Source organism: Notolabrus celidotus, chromosome 5 (genome assembly GCF_009762535.1).
Source record: "Notolabrus celidotus isolate fNotCel1 chromosome 5, fNotCel1.pri, whole genome shotgun sequence".
Lineage (NCBI taxonomy): Eukaryota > Metazoa > Chordata > Actinopteri > Labriformes > Labridae > Notolabrus > Notolabrus celidotus.
In genome coordinates this window covers 24,267,954-24,293,894 of record NC_048276.1, presented here as the reverse complement: position 1 = coordinate 24,293,894, position 25,941 = coordinate 24,267,954, and the positions used below count along the sequence as shown (strand labels likewise).

Below are 25,941 nucleotides of genomic sequence, written 5' to 3'. Positions count from 1 at the left end.
ACAGTCAAACAGGATGGGTTTTTTCTTGGTAGTGAGTAGTAAGTGAGCAGGATTAGCTAACAGACGTTGAAGTATTGTTTTAGATGCAGAAACTCTACATCCAGGGCTTAGCTAGCTAAAAGAGCCTTTGAACAGGATTTAATGTTTAAGCTGGCATGTGAATGCTTCACTGCTCTTCACATTTATTGGGACACCAGAGCACACATCATGACATTGGGCTGTGACAAGTATTATTAATCCGATACGTCTGCTCACCTTTTGTAAGCTAACTAACAGTAATAAATCAGAGTTTACAAAGTTTAACCATTGATACGTTACAGTTAATCATTTGACATAGCTACAAATCAATACATGACCTCATCACTCTGCATCCTGATAAAAGTTGTGTGGAACAAAGAAATGTAGGATTAAAAAGAGGACACGACAAATGCACGCTTTGGTGAGAGACATATTTTCACTACAGTGGGTGATGGTGCTCATGAGAAATGCAGTCTTCATCCTGAAAACAAAAAAAACATTGAAGAGGTCACCATAATCAAAACAACATGAACACCTCTCATAGAGGCTTTTACACTATTGTACAGATATTCTTGGTTCCAAGGGGATGAATGCCACAAGTTTTCTCCCAGTTCTATCAACATGTCAGCGTTGTTACCCATGGTGATTTTAAAATACCCAATGAATGGATTTCTGAAATTTTCCTGAGATTGTGCAGACGGGAGGCAGGTCTGAATCAGTTCAACCTGAGTTCATCAAGACTTTTTCCTGCTAACTGCCTGATTAATGGCAGCATGAAGTCGGGGTGAGATGATCTTTGAACCCTACTAGACAAGGCTTTCAGTTTCACTGGAGTCACCCACTGATTTCTGAAGAAGCATCACCATAATCAAACTACTGACACAAGCTGAGTTTCAGCTCATCTAAACATCTGCAGAGAGGTGGAGATGAGGCCATCATTTTGCAAAAACTCCAAACAAAGCAAGTGTTTTTGTCTTATTTCTATTAAAAAGAATATCTCATTACAATAAATACAAGCCACAGTCACCTGACAAGTCGAGATAAATGTCTCATTTAAGTTATTACAAGCCAAAAATAAAGACTTCTTTGATAATAATGAGTAAAAAAATCTACCAATGGGGTCAGACAATTTCTTGGAGGAAATCCAGGCAACTGCAGCTAAGCAAGATGGTAAAACCCCCAAATTGATCATTGAATGGTAAGCTTTTAATTTAGGTCCTTCTGAAGAAAAAATCTAAAATATTTGATTAAGCAGGGTAAACCTAACAGCATGTTTATTTTATAACGGCAACTCACACAACAATGTGTATTCACCCTCTTTTTCTAAATATGGTCACATGTGGCATCAATTTCGCTAATCTGATTTAATGTATTAACCAAATAACTGACTGAAATGTAGGCTTGTGTATAAGCTCACGTTAACGCCTTGCTATCTTAATTTGAATAACGGACATTGGTGTGTTCTTTATGTTTCTTTTACAGCCAAAGTGTGAGGACAAAGACTGCTGAAGACGAGTGAACATCTGTCCTGTTCAGTCACAGGTTGGAGTGAATGGCAGGCACATATAACAGGATATTATCCACGCTGCTGCAATCAAATAAAGATGTACTGAAGAAAACGTGACAGGCAGCGAAGCCTTCAAAGGACAACATTAAAAAAATTTGACATATGACAGCTTCATTTCAGAGGGATTTGTCATGCACGAGTGTGTCACGTCTGATTTTAATCCCATAAATATTTGAGTGGCAGTCTGTTCAGGAGCATAACGTACAGCACATGTTAATAGCGTCATCTCAGTTTTTCATGGTTAATTATTTTTGCTTCATGGTTCTGATGCATTTTTAAAACAAGATGTGCTACCAGAACAGTTTCCGTCATTATTCATTGAAAGAGAAACATTCTTGGACTCTGCACACTCAGCCCAGCAGCAGTCTGACCTGTAGTGATGTCTGACCATGTTGATAGCAGCCAGTCTGCTCAAAGTCTCTCTTTTATTTACGCAACAATAACTCAGGGAACTTTATGACCTAAGCTGATCTTTTCTGGAGGAACAGTCAAATATGGTTCTTTCCAAAGGTCCAGGAACCTTGGGGGGTAGGGCCCTCAGTGCTGCATGTTTCTGATTGGTAGAGTACTGTAGGGTTTTCAATTCATCCGCTGTCCACAATTACATCACACACAACTGTGATTCAATGGATTAATAACTCCTTCACATTTGTCTTCTTAGAGCTTAATAGTGCGAATGAGTAGGGATGGGTACCTTTCACATTTGAACCGATACAATACTGATACCCAGTACCTGGGAATCGGTACCTGGGAATCGGTACCGGTACTCAACGGTACCAATTTTCAGTACTTTTGTGTGTTAATGTGGTAATAAATGTTAATTTGTTTAATAATACAATTGCAATTTTTTTTAATTTAGCATATTTATTTCATTTAACATGAAATTAACAGAAAAAGGATTATATAGGTGATTAGATATATTAGCTGACACATGCTTGTGGCGTCTAATGGCTCTTTCAGGAGTTTATCAGTTGACACACGTGAATGCCTGTGGACGGGAAAAACTCAGTTCACCGTCTCTTTATAATAACAGGACACACAACTTACTTGTTGGGCATTCACGCACACAGGAACGGTTATAAACAGGGCAGGTAGTCGGAGCGAGAGGGTCCGTCTCAAATTAATTCTGCTGCAGCTCTGCCTCGCGGTGAGTGCGCGCCCGTCAAGTGCAGGCTCTGTTTGGCACGCTCCGGGGCAGATGCAGAGAGCAGAGAGCAGAGACGTCCACCTGATCAGTCTCGAACATTATTACAGGGTGAAAGTATGGAAAATCGCCTACTCTTCCACTCCCTCACAGTCACGAGGATGCGTTTAGGTACTGAAACATGGTACTGTTTGAATATACGAGAATCGGTACTCAGTAGTACCGACGGATTTCAGTCGGTAACTATAAAAGTACCGAATTCAGTACCCATCCCTACGAATGAGTCTCTCAGCTCCTGGTGTTACAGTTTTAAAAGTGACCCTGTAAACTCGAGACCATCTTCTTACTTTACTTTGAGCGTTTCAGGTGTTTTGAATCTGCTTCATCATGAGCGCTTGTTTCCTTCCAAATGTCTATTCAATGGATCCATTTGCAATGCCATAAAGCACAATCAAACATAGCACAAGAAGTATCTCCTCAAAGCTTACAGGTGAACTGTCATGTCTAAAACGACAAAGATGACATGAACCCTTTCTTACTGCCCTCTACTGGTCTGTAGGTGTAGTGCAGTTACTTTTATTGCTTCTCCAAATGTCACTGGCCTGATTTGGATAATCTTCACAGGATTTAAGGCCTGAGAGCCACAAGAACCATTTAGGTCATTTAACAGGAGTTCCCGGATGTAAAAGTTCCCGGTACTTCTGATCGAAAAGCACCTTTATTGCAGTATTTTGACCAGATGATGGTACTTGTCTTTTCAGGGGGCAATGGTTTGGCCCGATTGATAGAGTGGGCAACTTATGTACAGAGGCCACAGTCCTCGTCATACTGTTATTGGATGGATTCTCTGTCCCAGCATGATTCATGTCATTCCCCCTTTTTCTCCCCCTTCACGTCTGTCTCAAGGTTTCTGATCAAATAAATGCACAAAGCCTAAAACATTATCTTTAAAAGAAAAGATGCTTTCAGAGAAGTTTCAGATGTAGGCTGAGTGATGGGCAGGAAATCCTTTTGTATGTTCATGAGAATAAAAAGTAATGTGAACAGCTAAACAGAAAAATCATATCAGAGCAATGCATATGCAGTGAGCATTCAGTGCAGGCAGGGATTTGAGGGAGAGCATTATCTAAATGTAAAATCAGTTCATGTGCTCTCAAACTGAAAGAACAAGCTCTTAAATAAAGATCCATACTACTAAAAAATGCTCGCAGAAGGCCCTCTCAGAGGGTTATTGAATTGATACAGACATATTTTAACTGGGATGTTAATTTTTGTTGCAATGTGACAATGAAAGACAAACAAGCTGTGTTTTTGTGATAAATTAACTCAGCTTAGCCTTTTAAGTGTTCAAGGAAAAGCATCAAAGAGCTACAAACACTCAGCATAATTACATAAATATTCATGAGCAAACACAAAATAAAGTCACACTCAGGTAAATGCTCACTCAAAAGTAATTATTCAAGCAGCAGTACTACAGCACATCAGGAGGAACAGGAAACGAGCTGCAGCAGATTTAAACTAAAGAAAGAAGAAACAGGTTCTTATTGAATCTGCCGTTATAATCAGTTTAAAGACACACACACAGACCAGTCTTTCACTTTCATATCATCTCCCTGCAGGCTGTGGGAGCGGCATGAAAGCCCTTTGGTCTAAATCTGTTTGCCATGAAAAGACGAAGTGATCACACACAGTTATTTTCCTTCAGGTTTCAGAGAATAAAGTGTGAAGAAGTCGACAAGTTTAAGGTACAAGGAGAGTTCAGTGTTAGTAATAAACCTCACAGCAACACACAGGGAGGAAGTTTGTATCTGTTGAAAGTTTAATAAAGAGCAGATCTACAGAAGAAAAAACAAACACATGTTGCTTAAGTTAAACTCCAGTTTCATCCTGAGATTGTTTTTCATGCTGTAACAGTTTGAATCATCATTTTCAGGGGTTTATCAGGTTGTTGGGGTTTCGACCAATCAGAATCAGGTATTTAATACAGCTGGGTGATGATGAGAAAGCTTGGTCGAATGAGGTAAGGAAGACTATCACCATCTTTGATGAAGGTCGTTTATCAATGGGGATGATATTCTATGAAATTATGTTTAACTGCTGATCCACACATATCATGACTTTGTTTTGCTTTTTTAAAACATGATTGTGACGAATATGAAAATGTGTATAAAAACTGAAACAATTTGAACAAAATACTTTTTTTCCTGCCATGACACATGTGTGACAGAAAACAAGATTACATGCTTTGGGAATCCAAAGCATGTAATCTTCATACTTAGAGATCCATACACTCTTCAAGTTTTCAATTGGCAAATATCTAAACTATGTCAACATTAAATTCATTTTGGCAGGTAGATTGTTCCTTCATGTAAAAGATACCAACATTACAGCTGTATAACAAGCCAAGACACAATGTAATAGAAAAAGATATCAACTTTTTATGCTCTAGGATTATTTTAAATGTTTCAAGAAACAAGCTTTCAATAAATAAGTAAATGGTAGAAATAAGCTGCACGGTGTGGGAAAGGAACAGCTGAGGTTTACACCTTCTTGATAATTTATGACAGGTAGAATTTATATGTGAGATAAAGTTTTCCAATGAATAAATGAAACTATTTTAATCCAAGCCTCTGTATTGCCTCACTTTGTTTTGTTTTGTCACAAATTCTGCTCGGACCCGATGTGGGATACAGTTCCAAACTTAAAGATTAAGTTTTATGTTACCTTATCAGTCTTTTTGTGCCTACAAAAAAAGCATATTCATTTCTGTGTGTGTACACTGAGTGCAATGTAAAATTTAAGTCAAATTTCTTACAGGAGTGCATTTACCTGCAGTGAAGGAACCTCATATTTGTCTCAGTAAATATTGTCTGCTAATGGAAAATGTGAGAGAATAGTCAGTCACACTTTGACTTCATGAGGTGTCCCACTTTTACCACAGTGTCTTTTCTGCAATCAATAACTTAAAGAAGCTCTCACAGGCTCCACTGCCCTCACCAGGACAGGATCTGACATTAAGATATCCATATTGTTTAGCCTACCAGTTCAGCATGCTAACAGAAATTTAAAAAAATGTCCCCAATGTTTACCAATATGATGCTAATGTGATGCTGAATTAAGTATGTTTCTTTAACTAACAAATCATACTTTTGCATGAGGATTTAGATTGTGAGCTTACTGTCTGACTCACTCTCCAGAGTAGAAGGTGGCGGTAATGCACCATTAAGCTGGATGCCCACTACCGTAAGACAGGAAGAGGAAGAAGAAGATGAAGAAGAAGAAGTATAAGAAGAAGAAGAAAAGGATGTGACACACTTAGACAAGTATGATTTTATAATAGCTCATGTAATCTGACTATATTATCAGTTTGGGATCTTACTGGATGGATGATGGATCAACAGCGCTGCATGCTTTTATATAATAACCTTTTTTAAAATATTTTTTTCCACACAAAACGGACGCGTAATACAAACCTAGAGAGCAGAGCCTGAAGGAAACAACGTGGTTGAAATAACTACACTACACCTGGGTCAAACACATGAGTTATGTAATACTATTTTCATGCATGCTAGAATAATTAGACTTTGTTCTAAATTTAGACATAATTACTGCAGTAATGAAATATGCACTACGAACTGAAATCATGTCTTATTTGATTTTCTAAAAAGAGAAATAATATCTTTGACTGCTAACAACAAAGAGTTGGATATTCTTCCTCATGCACAAGTCATCTTATTTGCCTGTTGTGGATCACTTTAAAGAGGCTGACTATATAGTATATGTCTCAGGCATGTTTTGCATTAGCTGTCCTCACAGAGTAAAGAAAAGGGATCATAGGGAGAAAACTGCTGCATGTCTCTCTTTCTGGAGGCCAAAGGCTTCATCTCCACTGTGACAAAAACAGGACCTTACAGATCAGGGTTTTTCTCTCATGTGAGATGGATGAAAGAGCTCTGGGCTGACATGGCCGTGTGCCTGTCACTGTGTCCAACAAACGAGCGGACCTTCAGCCTCTACTGAGATCTGATTTACAGCCAGTGAATATTTTATTGAAGCCTGCTGCATGACATCAGTCACAGAAGTGACAGGCTGCCAGAGTCAAATTTTAACTTATCATAGATACGTTTCTATGTATGTTGTAAAGGTACGCATTACATTAACATTATAAATGAATGGTTTTATGCTGGCATTTAATTTGGGTAAACATAATATTCTTAAATATTTCTGAAGTACTGCATGACTGGTGATGATTTAATCATAAACGTATGGTTACTTACCATAAACCAGTGATCAAGTCACTCTGACTTAATGTGATTGATTCACATATAATAGGTCATTAGTTAGGGGATGATGATTACGTCATGCAATAATTAATAATGCATAAAGATGGCTGACTTAATTACATTAACGTCTACTTATGCTGCTTTAGTCCAGGTTGTTTTTTTCTGTTTGCTCTGTGACACTGTGATTAAAAAAAGCTCATTGAACACATTGGGCAATTAAAAGCTGCTTATTTGAGTGTGTATTTGTAGCATTCTGGTTTGTTATTGCTCATTTTGAAAATAACCTGGCCGTGTCAAAAACTTGATTCTGATTTATCAAAACCCTACAGCAGTGAGGATTAATTCTCAGCAACAAAAGCAACACCACGGACAACCTGATCACACACGTCACACCAAATCAATCCCCAGAAAGAAGTCAAGCACATTTCCCTCTGCCTGTTGACACTGTGGTCAAAATGTTAGCTTCTGTTTGCATCATAATCAGTAGGCTAAAAACACATATTAGATCCCGGATACAGCAGCAGAGCAAGTACGAGTATCTCTAAGTTACTACCAACCATGGATTTGAAGGGTCTTATCTTAAGCTTTAAACATTAGTTGTTTTAAAATCAGTAAAATAATCTTTGAATCAATATTCTGTGTCAACTGGTTCATGTCATTCTGGCAGCCCGGCAACCTTTCTGCTTCACATTCGGCTCCTGAAACTACCCATCATGAAACATTATTCTTTACGTCTTTTGTAACATGACTGTTTTCTTTAAAATCAAAGTAGTGTTTCCTAATAATCTCCTAATAACTGGTTATGGATAGTATTAAGGGATTTGTTGTACACTGAAAATTATCATAATGTTTTATATAATATGTGCCTAATGAAATGGTGGAATCAAAACAATTAACTAAGCATATTCAGTGAACATTAGGGGGAACTAAAACAGTGTTCTTCATGTAGCCTGCTAGTTTAAGAACTGCTTTATGATTTTCAGTACCCGGCTGACTTGATTTAGTAATCCCATTGCCCCCATACGACGACAGAAACCACTTTCTGTTCAAAGATAAAGCTTAGTTTTTATATTTATCAGATCTTACTAATCCCAAATAGAAAGGAAAAAGTACAAAAATCATTGAAAACAGGAGCTTGGGTTTCAGGAGGTTTTAGGTCAGAGTGACTTGATTATACTGTTATGGTGAACAACAGAAATTCCTGATGCATCCGGCTTGAATTCATACTTGTTATCATCATGAGTCATGCATTACTAAAGGGATACTTTGATACTTTAAAAGGTTATTGTAAGGTACCACACCTTTGTCACCAATGTTAAAATTAATCTCAAAACAACTTTGCACACACCCCATACAGAGGCTATAGTCCTTGTTGCAGCGGTCGCTGGTCTCGACCATTAACTGTGCGTGTCTCCACCCAGTCTATACTTCCCACACTTCCTGTCTCTCTTCAGCTTTCCTATCAATAATGACAAAAATGCCCCAAAATAAATATTTTTTAAATGTATGCATACGTGGGATGTACCCCCTTCACACCATGAATGTATGTGATTTATTGACAGTAAATGCTTCACCAGGTAATGAACACAACACTGTTACTATATTAATTGATGTGCAATGACTAGTTATCTTATTCCACGAACACAGAGCAGATCTCATGACTCTACTTGAGATCACTTATTTTTTAAATATGATGTGTGGAGGTATGTACATGAAATTGATTGATTGATGGTTGCTTGGTTGATAGATTGATCGTTTGATTGAGAATGTTTGTCCAAAGTCACATGGAAGAGAAATGCAAAGAAAGCTGCCAGCAGCCAATTGCAACACAGCCCAAATACTTTAAGTCCCGCCTCTGAGAAATCAAACAGCCAATCATATTTAGTCATACTTATGTTTATGGTGTAGCATCAGGGGTGGTCAATCAGATTTCAGGGGGCCCATGCCACCCAGACACCCCCTCTGTACATGACCCTGTTAAGTAGAATAACCCTAAAACTAGCTTTTCTTGATTTAAAAAAAATATATATATTATAGTTTATAATATTCCGGCTGTAAAATTGCTCCATGGCACTTCACATTCTTTTAATTTAAACGAATAAAAGTGTTTTAAATATACCTTCTTGCTTTACCTTCTAACAACACATAGACTACAGACTGTAGGTTGTTATCTGAGTCCCCAGCCTCCACCAACCTACAGTTTAAAGCCACAGTAGTAAAAAGCCTCCCACATCGTGTCAACCATAAATTCTTGTCCGTGTGAGTGATGCTTTTGGTAGCTATGGAGACCTAATATAATACACTCCCTCTCCCTCCCTCCATCGCTCGCTCTCTCTCTCTCGTAGTGTAAGTCTATCTCTCTCTCTCCCTCTCTCCATCCACACCAAAGCTCTTTAGGCTACTTTGCGCATGTACGGCCAGTCAAACTGAGCATTGCATCGATTCCAAGATGGCGAAAACACGTCTGGCTTGTCTCCTGACTCTCCTCTCAACTCACTGTAAGTACAAAAATCATCATAAGTGGTTCTTATCCTCTCGTTGTACCTCCCCGAGTTGCGTGACCGTCAAAAGATATTCACTTCTGCATCTGTTTGGTTGTGATTTTACCCCGGCGTATGGCAAAAATAGACGGGCTGAGAAGTAACCTTATCTGGATGCAACTAACGCTGAACTCATGGCACACCAACAGTAGACCTGCCTCTTTAGACGATATGTAAATACACTTATAAATTCTGTTGACAATCACAAAATAGTCGCCATTTTTGTTACAAATTACTGTTTGCACGACTCGCTGGAGAGGTGGTGTTTTTAAAATTCACTGCTCCGGCAGCCTACCTCACTGTTAAAGTCGAATAATATATGCTGTATGCAAAACAATGAAGTGCCCCGCTTCATCAGATCATTAAAGTAACATTGTATCAGTTGAATTATCGGCACATTTCCTGAAAACTGAAACCAAATTGTTACATTTTTGGAGTCAGGGATGAGCCACCACGTTTTTTGTCTTCACTTTGAAAAAGTTTCCCAAGTTTTGTAGAGTCTTCGTGAATTAAATATGGATTAGTTCAGTCTCGTAGTCAGTGTTGTTATAACTATTTAACGTGGGGTTTTTTAGGAGTCGTGATGGTGGCCGAGATGCTTGAAAGTAGTGATGCGAGATAACGGTTTTTCCTCCTGCGGCGGTATGAAGCAGGCTGTCCGCGGGAGGAGCCAGTCAGGCCAGGCAGGCAGGCAGGCAGACCAGGCAGCGAGTCTTCCCCCCCCCTCCTCCTCATCCTCCTCCTCCCGCTGCTGCTGGACCCCTTCAAATTGTAGCAAAGCGGTGGTGCTTAACAGAAACAGTCCGGAAAATCAATCCGTTTCAATACCCCTCCTTAAACCCTCATATATCCACACCACGTTATTCGCCGAACAGTTTGAAGTGTTGGCAGCCGAACGGGCACGAGCGCAGCCTTATAGTTAACCGTTAATGTAAACATTTTATCCGCGAGCCGAAACCCCAAGTCGTACCGTAAATATTTAGTGTTATACTGTGTGTAAAGACGATATTTGGAGGAAAAATCGAGCTAAATCTCCTTTAATGTTTCCCTTTATGTGATTTAGAATGTCAAATGTACTCCACAGGTTTTAATTACGTGTGAATGTTTCCGAAAAGCCACTTGTTGCTTTGCTGTGTGGCCATTTGTTGCTCAGTCATGTGTTTTACAGCTTTTTACACTTTTCTTCTCGCCTAAAACTGCTCGCCTATTACACTGTTTTCAAAAAAGTACAGTGTGAACCTGGTGTGAAAACACTTTAAACAAATAGGTCAGCTTTCTCAAAGAAAGAATTGAATCACATGAACTGCTTTACCCTGAATTGCCCCTCGTCTACAGACCGTATAACCAGGATTCAACGGCCTGGAGTCCTAATTTGGTTCAGGAGATTTAAAAAGGCAGACCATCATCAGGACATTTGAGGCTGCTGGTTTGGCCTGCCTTTTTTTTTTTTTTTTCAGCGAAAGCATGAATAACTTTAACTTGGTATAAATTCACCAGTAGAGTTTGCCACGAATTGGTGTATTTCTCTTGTTTCCCCTTTGAATGAAGTAAGGTATGCTAGGACAGACTTACAGATCAAAGAGAAGCACACATAGAAGAACCTCCTGTGATCTTTCATGGATGTGAATTGGCTTGTTCCATCTCTCTGCCTTAATTAGGAATAGCAATGGAGCTTGTTTTAAATCTGTTGCTGTACTATCAACACTGTCTCTCTTTGACTTTTCTCCAGGCTGTGTGCTGATTATTTTGTTCAGGCGAAACATTTCAAAGTCAGTCTTTTTTAATGATGTTCCCCTGAGTAAATCTGTGATAGGCCATGGTGGCAGCACAATTGACATTTTGTGTGGGTGGGGGTAGCGGGCTTGGGAAGATTTAAGAATTTCTTTTGTGTTGCTGGACAGGGCTTAACCATGTGGTCGACTGGCTCACAGCCAGCATCTCCACTGTCTGTAGACACAGGACAAATCTGGCTAGACTAAAGCTGGCCGCAAGCCGTGTTATGATACTCCTTTCTTCTGATAGGTACTGACTGTAATTATACTGCTTCCTTTATTTTGGAAAAGAAGAACTGCTCCAAATTCACTTTGTGATGCAACACAGCGATTAAGAAATTCAGAGAGGAGTGAGTGTGTCTTTTGCTTTCACTTCATGCTCTGTATAGGTCACACTCAGTTTTGTGTGCTTGTTATTTTATATTCATGGCATTCTTCGGGTAGCTATCATCCTAATGGCCATGCAGACCCTGGCCATTTCCAAGTAAAGGCTGAACCCAGCACGAACGAAGAGAGCTGCAAATATCAGCCCAGTCATCTGTCAACAGAGCCAGAGACGAGGGCCTTTGTTATTTTAAGTACACATGCTCACAGCAGACTTTCCATCCTGATCTAATGGAATGCATTAACTTTTTCCATTGTTGGCTTCACCTGAGCCATTTCTCATCAAATATTCCAGAAAGTGGTACGCACTTAAAGAGGACATCTGCCAGAGCCCTCCTGCCAAGAGTGTGGCCAAGATATGTGGGAGCTTGGAAGATGCTCAAAGTGGATTAGTACTGAGCAAATATAAACCTTGAGATCACTGCTTGGACTCTTACAAGAAACACCTGTGGACATTAAGCCTGTCCACACCCTGTTTTCTGCATTTTTGAAATTGTGCGTAGAAAGTTCAGCAGTGCATCAATGGATGTGCAAAATCAAAAAAGACTTTCAAAAGAGACGGATTAGGGATAATGAATAAGCAACGTACAGTAGAGGTGCAAGCAAATTCATTATTTCTTGATATCTCATTGATTTTCTTAAATTCTGCAGCAGTCAGTAGTTTAGTTTAATCTGGATCAAACCACCAGACTCCTGATTCCCATGATGTGAGCTATAGGTGTAGAACCATACCAAACAATAATTGATATGTGATTAGCATGTGAAACAGTTGCTGCTTGGTTAGGTTTATGAGCTAGGTAATTGTTTGTTTAATATGTATCTTCAAATCATATCTAAAAAATAAATCCACTTCTTCAAAGAACTCAAAGTTGACTCTTAGTTTCACACAAATTAGAACCCACTCTTTTGGCTGAAAGGCTGGTGTTTTTTTTACCTCTACATAGCACCTTACCACTTTTGTGCTTTTGATATTAACCTCACTTGACTCTAACATTATGTCCAAACATGGACCTGGACAGCATCATACAGTAATGATAGTGGAGGGGTATGCAGCCTTGTATTTGAAGCATTGGGTTACTGTCCAAGCTGCCGTATTTGTTAATTCTAGAGTGAGAACAGGCCCACAATTTACTACCTGAAAAAGGAGTACTGCAAAATGTCTGGAGCTCAATTAACCAACTTTCACACTTGTTCAAGTGTTGAAATCAATCCCTCTAACTGAGCAACTGACATTTTTATGACTTGACATTATCTTTGTATTCACTCATGGCTGTCCGCCTAATCTAATCAAGCTCTGTTCATATCTGAAAAGATAAGATAAGAGGGAAAGTCTCCGCTAGATGGCTGCTGAGCCTCCCCTGTGCTCCGTCCGCTGATAAGCCGTTGCATCACCCTGAGAGCTTTGAACATCCGCTATTAACCCACACATAACTGGGCTACTCACAGGATGACGTTACCCAGCACACTCTCCAAACATTTGTCTAAACCAGAGCCAAGTGTCGGCACTTTTTGTCTGCGTTTGGTATGTGTGGCATAAAGGTTTGGCATGGCAGGAGTCAACGGTCTCCCAAGATAACTGCATTTAGTGGCTCCCTCAGGAGGCGCGTGTTGTCAGATGTTTCCTTACACACCCAAAGCTTGTGAGCAAATGTTTGGAGTGCTCTCTGAATGGCATGTTTAGCCCCCATGGGCAAGTCACAGACACTGACATTTTTATGAAGAGACAGTAAAAGGCAGAGGAAAACGATGATGGACAAACAGGACGTAGCATTTTTGATTTTGAGTCACAAGATACCCTCTTTGGTACTTCCCTGAGTGTGAGGGGTCGTATGCGTAACACATTCATCTGAGCTGCCATTTCTATAGAAGTCGGATCGTAAAAGCCTCAGGGCTTTCTGCAGTAACAGTGGGTTTGTTTGTACTACAAGAAAAATGTCGATCATTTTTTTTTTTGCAATTACTGGAGTCAGCCATGTGGATATATGTGCCAAAACAGCCCCTCCATGGGATAAAGTCAAAGTAGCACATGGCCCTCACTGTGGAATGACCCGAAACAGCTGAGCAGGCGTGGGTGGGTGGTGTTTTGAGCTGCATCACAGGCGTAACCAGAAATATCTGCTGGGTCCCTCCCAAACCTGAGTGTGCGTGTTAGCAAATGCAGCATTCCTAACAGAAAACACATGGAGGCAAACTCCTCATATGTGCACTGACTAACAATCAGAACCACCTGTTTCCCCCGAAGAGATAAAAGAGAGCCCTGTTGATGAGCTGGCTGGGGTCAGAGCAGAAACGGGGGGAGTCATGAAGAAAGCTCAGCAGTGTTCACAACACAAGCTGGGTGTGACGATACATCTCCAGAGACAAAAATCCATTTTAACTTGACACAGAGACGGATTCAATTCTCTCTTTTTCTCTTTTTGCACATGCACAGGCTGAGGTAAAAAAAAACGAACAACAACTCACGCTCCAGAAATGGCCACGGCATGTGCGTGCTTTAGATCTCAATAAGACTAGCATGTGAAAAAAGCATCTGCCATAAAGTAGAACCAGCCTGCAGGCGGAACACAGTCGCCAAAATCTCCATAAGAAAATATTATAATGGCCTCGGTGTGCAGCAGGAATGTTGTTCATGTAAGGGTGTGTCAGATGTACAATCTGAGGCTTGGACGAGAGGATGATTCATGAGAAAAGGAGGTTAATTGTTGCATGTTTAGTGTAATGAGCTTTAGGAAATGATGGCTAAGTAGTTGTTTGTTTTGACAGGACATTATTATAGGATGTTTAGTCCACTCTAGATCAACAGGATAATCTCAAGACGCCTCTGTGCTGGCCGCCCAGGCATAGGGCAGCACAAGAGAGGTTTCCTGTTTGATGATCTTTATCTGTGGTCACATGGTCCCTCGAGGGAAGGAGGCCGTCCTCCCGCTCATGTGTTCACAGGATACCGACGGAGTACATCAATAGGTCAAAAGAGACTGCCATCGATCAAACATCGGGATCCTGTCAGCTTACTGAAATAATGAGGGGTTTCATTAACGTCATGGCAGAGGCAGTGAACTACATGTGGCTGAGCCGCTGTCGCTCTGAAAGGAAAGAGCTGGAGGCTGCGCTCCCACTGAGAGTCATAACCAGATAATCGCTCCGGATTCATCTTTTGTTTACCAGGCTGTAACAAAAGGGCAATTACCGTCTAAAAATATCCACAAGGCAGAGTCATCTGACGACCTCAGGTGTTTGATCACAGCTCATTCCAAACCGTGAGGCCCACCATAAGTAACATACATTCGGATCATGATGGTGGACAACACATTCATACAGAGGCCTGACAGTAACACACACAGCTTAGATATCTTCTGTTACTTTTCAGCTTATTTAAGTATGAACAATATTAAATCTGAGCCCTACTAAAATGCAAATTAGATTTTTTTGTTGTGAAATTGATTTAAAATAAAAGCAATCACACCTTTATTCTTTCTGCATTGAGGAGCAATGGCTTTGGCTTTTAGTGTCAGGAGTGTTTCCTACGTCATTTCCTTAAGTGATGTGCAGTTGAAAGTGTGTGGCCTACAAAAACCTGGCTCACAGTTTATTACTGTTATTAGTGTATGCTATTTAAATGTTTTTAAAATAAAGAGCATATAGACTAAAAGCTTCCAGAACCTTTAGATTGTAGAGTGTTTAAGGATGTAACATTTGAAGACTCTCTAAGCAATGACACCATGATAAGCAAAATACCAACATATGGCCAGTTTGTCTTTTGAAGATGAATCTATTGAACTAAAACAAATTGTGTTAATGTTAGTTCAGTAAAATATGTTCAACACTTGTTTTGTGGAATTATCTCGTGAGATTTCTAGAAAATCCAGTCAGATTTTTGAACCAGTTTTAAAGCATACACCATTTTTTAGTGATACCTTTCCAAGAAATGACATGCCAAAAAGAACAACTGTAGGCATTAGCATTGCAGATTTCTAAGGTTGAAAAGAAGGCACTTTTGCATGCTGTTCTCAGGTGACATTGGGATTTTGAAGGGCTAATAATGGAAGAAAGCAGCTGCAGGTGAGCCCTAGTGTGAAACTAAAATATTAAAATAAACTTTTTGAGGTAGCCAGTGTGTGGCTAAAAGCTTTGCGGCAGCATTTTTGAATTGGTCAGGCTCAGCAGAGAGGCTTTTACATTCCTGTGGAGTTGGTAGAGTTTCAGTAATGAAAAGAAATAAAACAGGGAGACCTCAGGATGACTAGAATGAAAAACAACTTCAGAAAAACAGTTCTGACAAGAGGAAATGTGACAGCATAATCTTTATGGCCCGTTTGGCAGAACTTACTTTCAGAGGTTGTTGGTTTTTTTTAACGCATGATAATGATAGGATGATATGGAGGAGGATCATCTAAACTAAAACTGTTTATGTGGCTGTGTTACCTGGGAAACAAGATCCTACCTCTGAATCTACAGCTCCAAGAAATATTGACAAATGTGTCCTGTCTGTCAGTAGAGGTTGAAAGATGGAGAACATGACCTTTGACTGTTGTAAGTGGGGGGTGATGTAACAGGTAAACTGCAGCGTAAAGAGGGGTCTCACTTGAAGAGCTGTACCTGTGTTTGTGAGCAATGCAGCAAATAAAAGTGGTGTCCTTGCTGCTCCTTGTTAACACAGGAACTCCCTCTGTTAACAAGGAGCAGTTGTGCTGGAAGCTCATTTCCTTTTCTCACATCTGGTGGCCTTTAATTAGTCAGCTTCCACATCTCCATCCACCACCTTCAGGTTCACATTAAGTCTGCTGATGCTACCATGGAAGTGGTAGAGGGTGTGAATGCTACTGTAAACACGTCAGTCAAAATGAAGATAATAAATGGCCACCTCTGTAAAGACGCAGATTCGGTTGAGAGGACCCTGAGTCAAGCAGCTTGTTGTCACTTTGGTCTGCACTGTAATTTTTTGGGCACAGAGCATGACAGGCTACACACTTCACACAGCCTGTCTTCAAATAACCCTGCATTGGTGGAGGGTAGAGCTGGGCGATATTGAAAAAGATGTTATCATGATAACATTTTTCATATCAGTCGATATCGACAATTTTCACAATAAATATCAACTTGTTCTTTCATATCATTTTAAAGGCAGATTCTTTCTCCTGAGTGAAAGTTGAAGAAACCAGATGGTTTGTTAGCTTCTTTCGGGGTTTAGTAGTCTAGTAAATAGCTAAAATATCTTAACTAATGAAGTTTGATGGCCTTTCTTGTCAAGCATGTTTTCACTGCTATGAGCTGGTAGGTTTGCGTTTTCTTCAGTGTCGCTCGTTTCAGCTGTATATTTACAAACATCCAAACATCTTTAAGCCCATCTTCCTCTCACCCTGTGACATGATTGGCTGTTCCATGCCAATTTCTCTCAAATGTTTGGTGGGAACTAGCATTCAAGACACACTAGCGCCCCCTCCATTTCCATGGTTGTGGGTTGTAATTACAGGTTTACATATATCAACGTTTTATCGTACATTTCTTATATTTATATTGAGAAAAATAATATCACGATAATCATCGTTATCGTTTTATCGCCCAGCCATAGTGGAGGGGCTGCGAGCTGAGCTGCAACTAGCATGTAGTTTGAGATGGCATCATTGTCAAAAGGTTTTCACGAGTATATGAATCATCTCTGTAGAACTAAAGTGAGAAGCAAACCTCAAAGTGATCAAACCAGGTGGAAACACTAACTAGAGCAGTTTCACATTTGCTAGTTTCTTCAGTGTTTTTTGGGGGCTGCGAGCTGAGCTGTTCTTCAATTTGGCTCACTAGCTGACTAAGATCTCATCTTGTTGAGTTATATCAATAACAATTACAATGATTAGAGAGGTGACTTGAAACAAGGAAGACAGGAGTCAACTGGGAATATTTAAGTGTGCGGCTGACAACAGAAAACTGTAGATACTGTGGAAAACTCTAGTGACACTCGTGGGCTGATGTAAGAGGTTGTTTGCGAGCTGAACTCTAAAAGTAACAAATGGATGGATATTTGTTTAAGCAGCCAATTTCAATTCAACTGAAAAAAGTCCGGTAGAGCCTTGAGTGAAATAATAAATACATTAAATCATTTCCAGTTGTGTTGCCTTTGTTTGCTGCTGTTTACAGAACATCATGCCGATGTTTAGGGCCAAATTCAACCCGTTTAGCAAGGACACTAGATGCCAGGAAGAGGACCTGACGTGACATACTGTGACATCCTTTGAGAAGCCGTACAAAATGTGCTCAAAACAGCCCATCACACAAATGATTGATGGAGTTTGGTCAGCGAGCGAGACCTGGACCTTGATGTCCTCAACTTAAAAATAAATAAAATGAGGAAATTATTTATTACGTTGCTGGCAGGCTCTGTATTTTCAGACTTAGCGAGCACCGACTCGGGCTTGGAAACGACGACCAAATTCCTCTAAGCATCCTCCTAATTGAAAAGGACAAACTAATCATGTTCTTAGTGGGTAGAAATCCATGTCAGAGATTGATTTTAGTCTTCATCTCTTTAAAGAGGGACTCAGTAGCTCAGTCCTCAGCGGGGCAGTGTACAGAGAGAGAGTGGATTTTAGACTGCTCCGGGTGAGACGTGACACAAATCTTGGTGCTCGTCCAAATGAGTTATTAGTGATGATTAACTGTGTGTGTGTTTGTGATGCAGCGTTTCTGTGTGTGTAAAATCAAGCTGCCCTTACATTGGTTTGGTAGCTTTACCATGTCAGCAGATCTATTGAGGCTCAATGAGACGAAAGAAGTGTCAGATTTTCTGCAGTACTTCTTAACACCATCTCATGTTCATCTTAAAATACTGTAGGACATTGCTGACTGAAAATAAATCACAAATTAGATTTTGGTTTCTGATTACTTCAGTCAAAATGCTTTTAGAAGGATTCAGGTTAATGCAAGAATCAAATTAATAGAAAAGTCGGGAAGCACACACATCCTAAGCAAAGAGGGCAGGAGCTGAGTCGAGAAAGAGTGTGTCTGAAAACATAGAAAGGCAGAGACGGCGTGCACACTGCTGGCTCCAATATACCAGACAATTTAATTCACCAGGGCGGGGACATTTCCAGCAGACTCGCTCTTCATCAGACCAAAGTAACTTCCCACAGCGCCATCATAAAAATTGATTTTTTTTTATAGTTGTAAATGTAGCTGAGATTCCTCTTTGACCTGCTCAGACTCCATTACAAACTCAAGAACTTAAAAGTTGAGTAATCGTCACATCTTACTGGCAGACTAGCTGATTTCAGACTTCTGACTGATCCACACCATGCTGTTGTCATTTTGCTTTTCTTTTGACCAGTTTATTTCAATTAAATCAAAGAAATCCATTTCATTTTGTGTTCATATCCTCATAATCAGCCATCTGTCAGCAGTCGTGACGTGCTGGATCTTAAGCTGAAACTGATTGCCAGCAGTCGTCGTGCATCCAATGAATCCTTGGGTTTCAGACAGACAGAGACTGACCTACCTAACAGGGCATCTAACTGGACACTGGTTAGCCTCGAATACTTGGTAAATTTAAGACCCAGTTCCTGGAAAAGATGGTGAAATAACCGAGCTGCCCTGGAAGACGTTATGAAATCCGACACAAAGGCGTTTTGTTTTTGATCATCATCTCTGTCAGGAGGGAATATTAATAATATAGTTGCAGGCTCAACTAAGGCAAATAATCACAAAGGATCCCGAAGTCAAATGAGGCGAGGCAAGATCAGCCTTTTGGGGTGAATGTAGCTTTAGCCTGCTCTGGACTCTCATAGTTGTGTATTTCAGAGTTCAAATTGCTGCTTAGTTATACGACATTACACTTAAGAGCACATAAAGCTTTCTTATGACCCAAAAAGTCCATTGAACTCAAACATTTTGCAAATGTATACACCATCTGACAAAGTACGACACACGATTGATCATCACTTGGAACTGTGAAGGAAGCTGCGGCCAGTTAGCTTAGCGCAAAGAGTGGAAGCTGGTTCAAATTTTAACCTCTTTAGGCTCACTAGTTAACGGGATATATTTTTTGTTTTAACCATAGACTGTATAAAATATGGACGTAGTATCCGTGATGTCACCCATCTGTTTCTGAAGCGCTGTTTTGAGGCCAATCATCGGCAGCAGCCATATTGTCATATTGCAGCCTCCTCGCCTACAGCTACAGTGTTCCCGCATGTCAATCTGTGCTGTGCCTCTCATTGGAAGACTCGTAATCTCAATATCTTCGAAATTGCCGCGTCGGAAAATAAATTCACCCCTGTACAGTGTGTGCTGATTGAGAAATGAGCTATCCAGACTACACTCGTCTTTTGTACCAGGCTGTAAACATGTTTATTTCTGCTGTAAAGATCGTCTTTTTGAATTGGTGTGTATGTGGTTACCGGTACTTCTGGAGCCAGCCTCAAGCGGATCTTCCATGAACTACAGTTTTTAGCACTTCCGCGTTGGACTCATATTTTTAGACCGGAGGTTGCCGCTTTGTTTTAACCATAGAAAGGTGTTAAAATATTTACTTGGGTTTGGCTCATGGACTGTTTCTTGGCTGGGAGCGGTGACTTCCAAGAATCAACTATGGTTGCTCAACAATTACTCAGAGTCAAGAAATGCTAACTCCTACTAAGCCTACTGAACCAGTTTACAGTTGTTTCCAGACTGTATTCTAAGCTAAACTGCTTGCTGTAGCTTAATCTGACTCTTATCCAACATTTTAATTCAAGTGTTCCCTAAAATAACCAACTTTCCCTTTAAAACTAGTGAGTGAGAGTTAGCAGACATATAATTCAAATCTTTGTTGTGCAAAATGTAAAAGCTGTATTGTTGCCGGATCAATAGCCTATCTGCTGTTAGGAAGCCCACCAGCACTGTCAGAGTGCATACAGCTGAGTGGACAGATAGTGCTGACAGATTGTAACCAGACCATCAGGCCATATGGTGTGAGGGATATCCCTTCAGGGCTACTTAGTGGCAGAAATGTTGAGATTTGACTGGAATTGAGAGTGCTGTTTTAGAGCTTGCCAAAATTTCTTTTGGTAGAAAGTAATCGAAACATTATTGATTTGAATTATTGATCCCACACACCAGTGGCTTTTATTGTGGGTCAAATGGCGAAAATATCCAGACACAATGATGATGTAGGCCATCTACTGTTATATGTGCATACACTGCCCTTGTTTCACGTGTTTCTGGATGGAGCAGGATAAATACTTAAAGAGAGCTGAAATCTAATCTTAATGGAATTTCTTTATTCTGTCAGAAATGATTACGTACGTCCAGTGTCGTCCATGCTTTTCAGGCTCTGCTGTGAATCATGTGAGGGTGGAGGCTCAGTGTGCACGGTGCTGTTGCCACATGTGTGTGAGGACATACTGGAGCTAAGTAAGTGCCTCAGATATTTGTCAGGATGCCAGACATACGCGACGAGTTTGTAACATGGTTGCTGGCTGCTGTCTGAGCAGCAGTAAGAGGGGGGATCTGCATGTGGGTCTGCTTGGTTTCTGTGTCATAGAAAGCGAAAATGGGGGGAGAGGAGCTGTGGCAATTTGGGTGGATTTCAGTGTGAGTCAGTGGTTTGTCAGGCATTTGTCATCACTGTAACAGGTCATCCAAAATGTGCAGGCTGCAGCCTTAAAGCTGATCACAGACTTAAGAATTAAGAGACTGTTTGTCTGCCCATTACTCTTAGCCACACAATCCTTATGGGGACTCAAAGGACTGTTGACACCAACACCGTCCACTATACAGGGGACACAGGAGTATGGTATATAACCCCAGGAAAACATAATTATGTTTAAATTAATTAAGAGTGAACAGAATATTTGATTCATTCATAAAAACAGAAATCAATTGCTTCAGTCGTCTGTGTCATTAGTTGTATGTTTTTCTTTGTATGACAACTTTATGTAATGTATGGTTTGAAACATGGTGACAATGCAATCTCACCAAAGGTGATAGTTGCTGGTGTAATCCCGGCATAATTGATCTGAAATAAACCATAATGGACAGATTACATAACATTTAGGCTGTGCAGATTCAAAGGATACAAAGCATTTTAAGATCATCCAAGACATTATATCACAGCAAGCAGAAATACCAAAATAGGCACTGTGTTTTTATTGAAGATTAACAGAACACCTCCTCTGTCTGCACAAAAAATGAGCCTTTCTCTAACCCCATTTAGGATTATTGTGGTGAAATCGCTCTGTGCAGAGTGGGCAAAATGTCATTAAAAAAATAACAGAAGATGGTTTTCATACATGATGTGATGTCATTGTAATGGTTTAGTGAATAGATATTATTAGTCAAAATAAATGACATGACAATAAGCAGAAATATTAAGCCATGCTCTAACCTCCTATTTCTGCTGCAGAGTAAAAAAGGGTTAAATATTGAATTCAAATACTGTACTCAGTTCAAAACGGGGCTAAATGATGGAAAAAGAGGATGAGCTGTTGAACAATACATACCCATTTGTGTTAAGGGATTTCCTGTTGAGATTGTAATTAAAGTAAATTGTCAGTTTCTCCACATTAAACCTTATATCTCGTAAAAGAGTAGAGTCATTCCCGAAATGAGCACGTTATCTACTCTGCCATTTCCTTTCACCAGCCTGCCCCACTTTCTGAGTCAGATTAATATATTTATACAATGGTCATTACCAGGGCTTAAAAGGTTACCTTAAAAGAACCCATCAGGGACATGGGAATTCTTCAGAGAGCCGCAATAATCACAGAGAATTATCATAAGAGATTTTCAAAGACTTAAAGTAGTCTTGTTTAAAAAGAAATGGAAAAACTAAAGCCACTAATGGAGTCGTAACAACCAGGGGTTAACAACTGGATATTTGATCTAAAAAAAGAACAAATCTCTACTGTCTGTAAGTGGACAATGGTATGGACAAACTCTACTGCTTTATCTCTTTTTAATCTTCCTGTTGAAACTAGTATGAATATAGGAGAGAAAATGAGCATTTATAAAAGGATGATTGAGCATTGTATTGGCCAGTTCCTTGGTGTTTTAAGCAGTTTACAGTTGAATTTTGTTATTGTTAGCTATATTTGCCTAATAATCTAAATCTAACAGCAATAAAACAACCCTGCTGATATAATCATTAAACAGCATTTCCAGGTATGTAGGATTAGGGAGCTGTCATTTCACTGTATGTTTAATTTGTTGTTATAATGCATGAGTTATAATGTAATACACCCTATACGCAACAGAGAACAGAGGTTTCTTTGTAGGGTTGTTTCAACACTTATTTCCATCTATTAAGCCAGCGCAAGCAGCAGTCATCCCCGTCCCTCCTGTCACTCAATTTGGTGTACATTTCTCTAGGCTTCAGCCTGATCAACTTTTCAATGCTAATCAGTGCTGTGGATTCACTCGCACATGTTACGCTCTGGCTGCCCTCATCTCTTGTACCATCTTTCTTGGACAGAATTTGAATTTCAGCTGTTTCCTCTCCTTACTTTGGAATCATCAGAGAAGTGTTTTCCTGCTGCGTTTGTTGAGCAAACTTGACTGAATGACTGACAGGTCCCTCTGGTTTTTGTTTGCCCCTGCATGGATCAATCTATAAATGTGAGATGTGTTGTTTGGGTTGTGAACATATAATTTTATGTGGCAGTGTAGACCAGGAATGTAAGATTATCAAACACTTTCACATATATTATAACATAAAAACAACCTGTCTTACATGCTGTGTCCTTAAACGCTGGATTTTTTCGCTTTTTATCACTGAATTGGTTGTTTTTTGGGAGACCCTCACTAAAAATTGTCTCTGAGTAAAAACATTGTAAGCTATTATTATTTAAAGATTCCTAGCCTATAGACAAGTTGAGCACCTATACACACAAGTTTGCAACAGCTCAGCTTGCAGCGGCTCTTGACATCCTTTCTTTGAATAGTTTTAGAACAGCACCGATTTTTAAGGGGAAAATTCAGTTAGTCCTCCATGGATCATTCAGCCCCTGGCAGAGATGTGACAGAAGAACTGAAAGCGGCCTTTATGGTTTCAATATGAACTTTTAGGAAGTAGCATTCAGTCAATAAGATGGAAATAATGGCTGAAACACAGAACAGCTGAGTTATTCTGGTGAAGTTATTTTCCATCAGGAGGGTAATACCTCACAAAAAGCTTAGATCTCACCGAGAACCAATATTATCTCTTTTTTTAAAAGGTGCTTGACTCATCTCTTGATTTGTTGCAGCCTTCTTCTTCTTGATTTCCTCATCTGCTAAAACAAAGCCGCCTTTTTTTCCAGTTCTGTTTCGTAGCTCAAGAATACAGAGCGCAGCTGTGCACTTTCTGAAATATTCAACATACAAAAGCAAAGAGCCAACAAATAATTTATTAAGAAAATAAAACAACTACAGGAAACACTAGAACAAAAGCTATTTAGTCAGCAGGGGTAGAGTTAACAGTCTGCACAGGAGACCTCAGAGTATATGTGTGTGGGTTGTGAACAAATATTGAAGCATACAACCCTCGGCACCCACCCTGCTCCACCCTAAAGTTGAACCCTGGCCTCCTCCGCAGACATCGATTCCGGCTCGATCTGGTTTGAGCAAGAACAATAATGTTATGGTTTCATGACCACATATTCAGAAGGAATCTGTATCTCTGTGCTGACGAGCGTCTCTGCACGACGTCCATCCAAGCCAGTGCTCAGTGTAATGAATCCCCCTCTCGCACACACCCCCACCCCTCCATCCTTCCCTTCCCTCGCCAAGGAGCACTCATGCAGAACTGAGCGACTGTACAGTTTTGTCTCAGATCATCAGCACTCCAGAAGATCATCAGTGTTCACATCTGTGGGCGGCTTCCTTTGGGGCAGTTGTTAGCGTGGTTCAGTGAGGAGCTCAGCTCTGCAGTGAAGGATGAGCTCTGAAGACTGCTGCGATGTGCTGGTATCCAGCATTAAGGTCCAAGTCACATCTGAGGACAACAATCCTCGTGTATAGGGTTTAAGCACTTATGGCTGCTTATGCTATTGTCCTTCAGTGTTAGACGTGTGCGTTTAACCAGATTTAGCTGGCCCTGTGCCCCTTGCTGGTAGTCATGTCTTATCATTACTGGGCCCGCTGTGCACTCTGAATGTTTCTGACCAAGGGCGGTAGGCAGACTCCAGTTTCTGTTTTAAAGGATATTCTTCATACTGTGAATAATGTTCACTTGTTAACTAAATTGTCAACCCTAAGAAGATCTCCAACAGGCAGCTGCACAGAAGAATTTACTTCCTGTTTAAAATGAAGTAAAAGCTGTAACTGGTCCAGCCTGTGTTCTCTCTGCAGGGCAGTCTATAACGTCCATTTAACTCATCACTATCTTTAATACTCACGCAGTAATGTGTTATACATAAGGCGTAAAACATGGTGAAAACTTGCCAGCAGCTCTGAACTGACCACAGAAGATCATGTTTGTATAATTCTATTTAACATGATCTAATATTAAAGCCAGAATAGCAAGAGCATAACTTAAAAACTAACATGACCTCCAGGCTTTTTGTTATATAAATCATTTTAAGATACTACAAGGAGCATAATATTACAAAATCAGCAGACAGGGTAGTTTCTATGCAGACGACATCAAACTAGTATTTGCACTCTGCTTGTGAGAATGAGTAAATTCTGTTTGTATTTCTACTTATCTACATAACATTCAAGCTCAAGATGTGAAGACTCCTAACATGTCTGAGAATACTCCAAGAGAAAATATCACAATGAGCAGAAATACATCCATTAGCTGGTCAGTGCTCCGTCAGAGCTTTAAGCGTTGATGGCTTTGTTTAGGGACTCACAGCTCAGCGACTTCACATCGATGCTGGATGAAATGCAGGAAAATTGGCAGGATTCAGGAAGTCCAAAGTGAAGCAGCGATAAACTCCCATATTTGCTTGGTTTCCCTCCTGAATCGAGCGCCAGATGTGTGCAGGTTTTGTTTGGGAATACACACGTAAACACCAGAAAGTGCATCATAATCTGCTTAGTGAAATATTCAGTCATTCGTAGCTAAAGGAGAAAAAAGATTCAATTCAACTATGTTTGGATATTATTATTATTATTATTATTATTATTATTATTTGTATGTGTGTGTGTGTGTGTGTGTGTGTGTGTGTGTGTGTGTGTGTGTGTGTGTGTGTAACAGCAAACTCAAGACCTACCTTTTTAGTCTTGCTTTTCGATGAGTTTCATTCTAATAACAGTTTTATTTATTTATTTTTTATCTAGTTCA

At 40.0% G+C, this 25,941-nt stretch overlaps 1 protein-coding gene across 1 annotated transcript in view; it reads left to right on the top strand.

Moving 5' to 3' along the window:
• The first annotated feature begins 9,285 nt into the window (after window positions 1-9,285).
• LOC117813384 (junctional adhesion molecule 3B-like) overlaps window positions 9,286-25,941 on the top strand; it is a 60,672-nt gene continuing 44,016 nt past the window's right edge. The window contains exon 1 of the mRNA XM_034684569.1: window positions 9,286-9,510. Within this exon, the coding sequence (XP_034540460.1) occupies window positions 9,462-9,510 (49 nt within the window). The 5' untranslated portion in view covers window positions 9,286-9,461. The remainder of the gene's footprint in view (window positions 9,511-25,941) is intronic.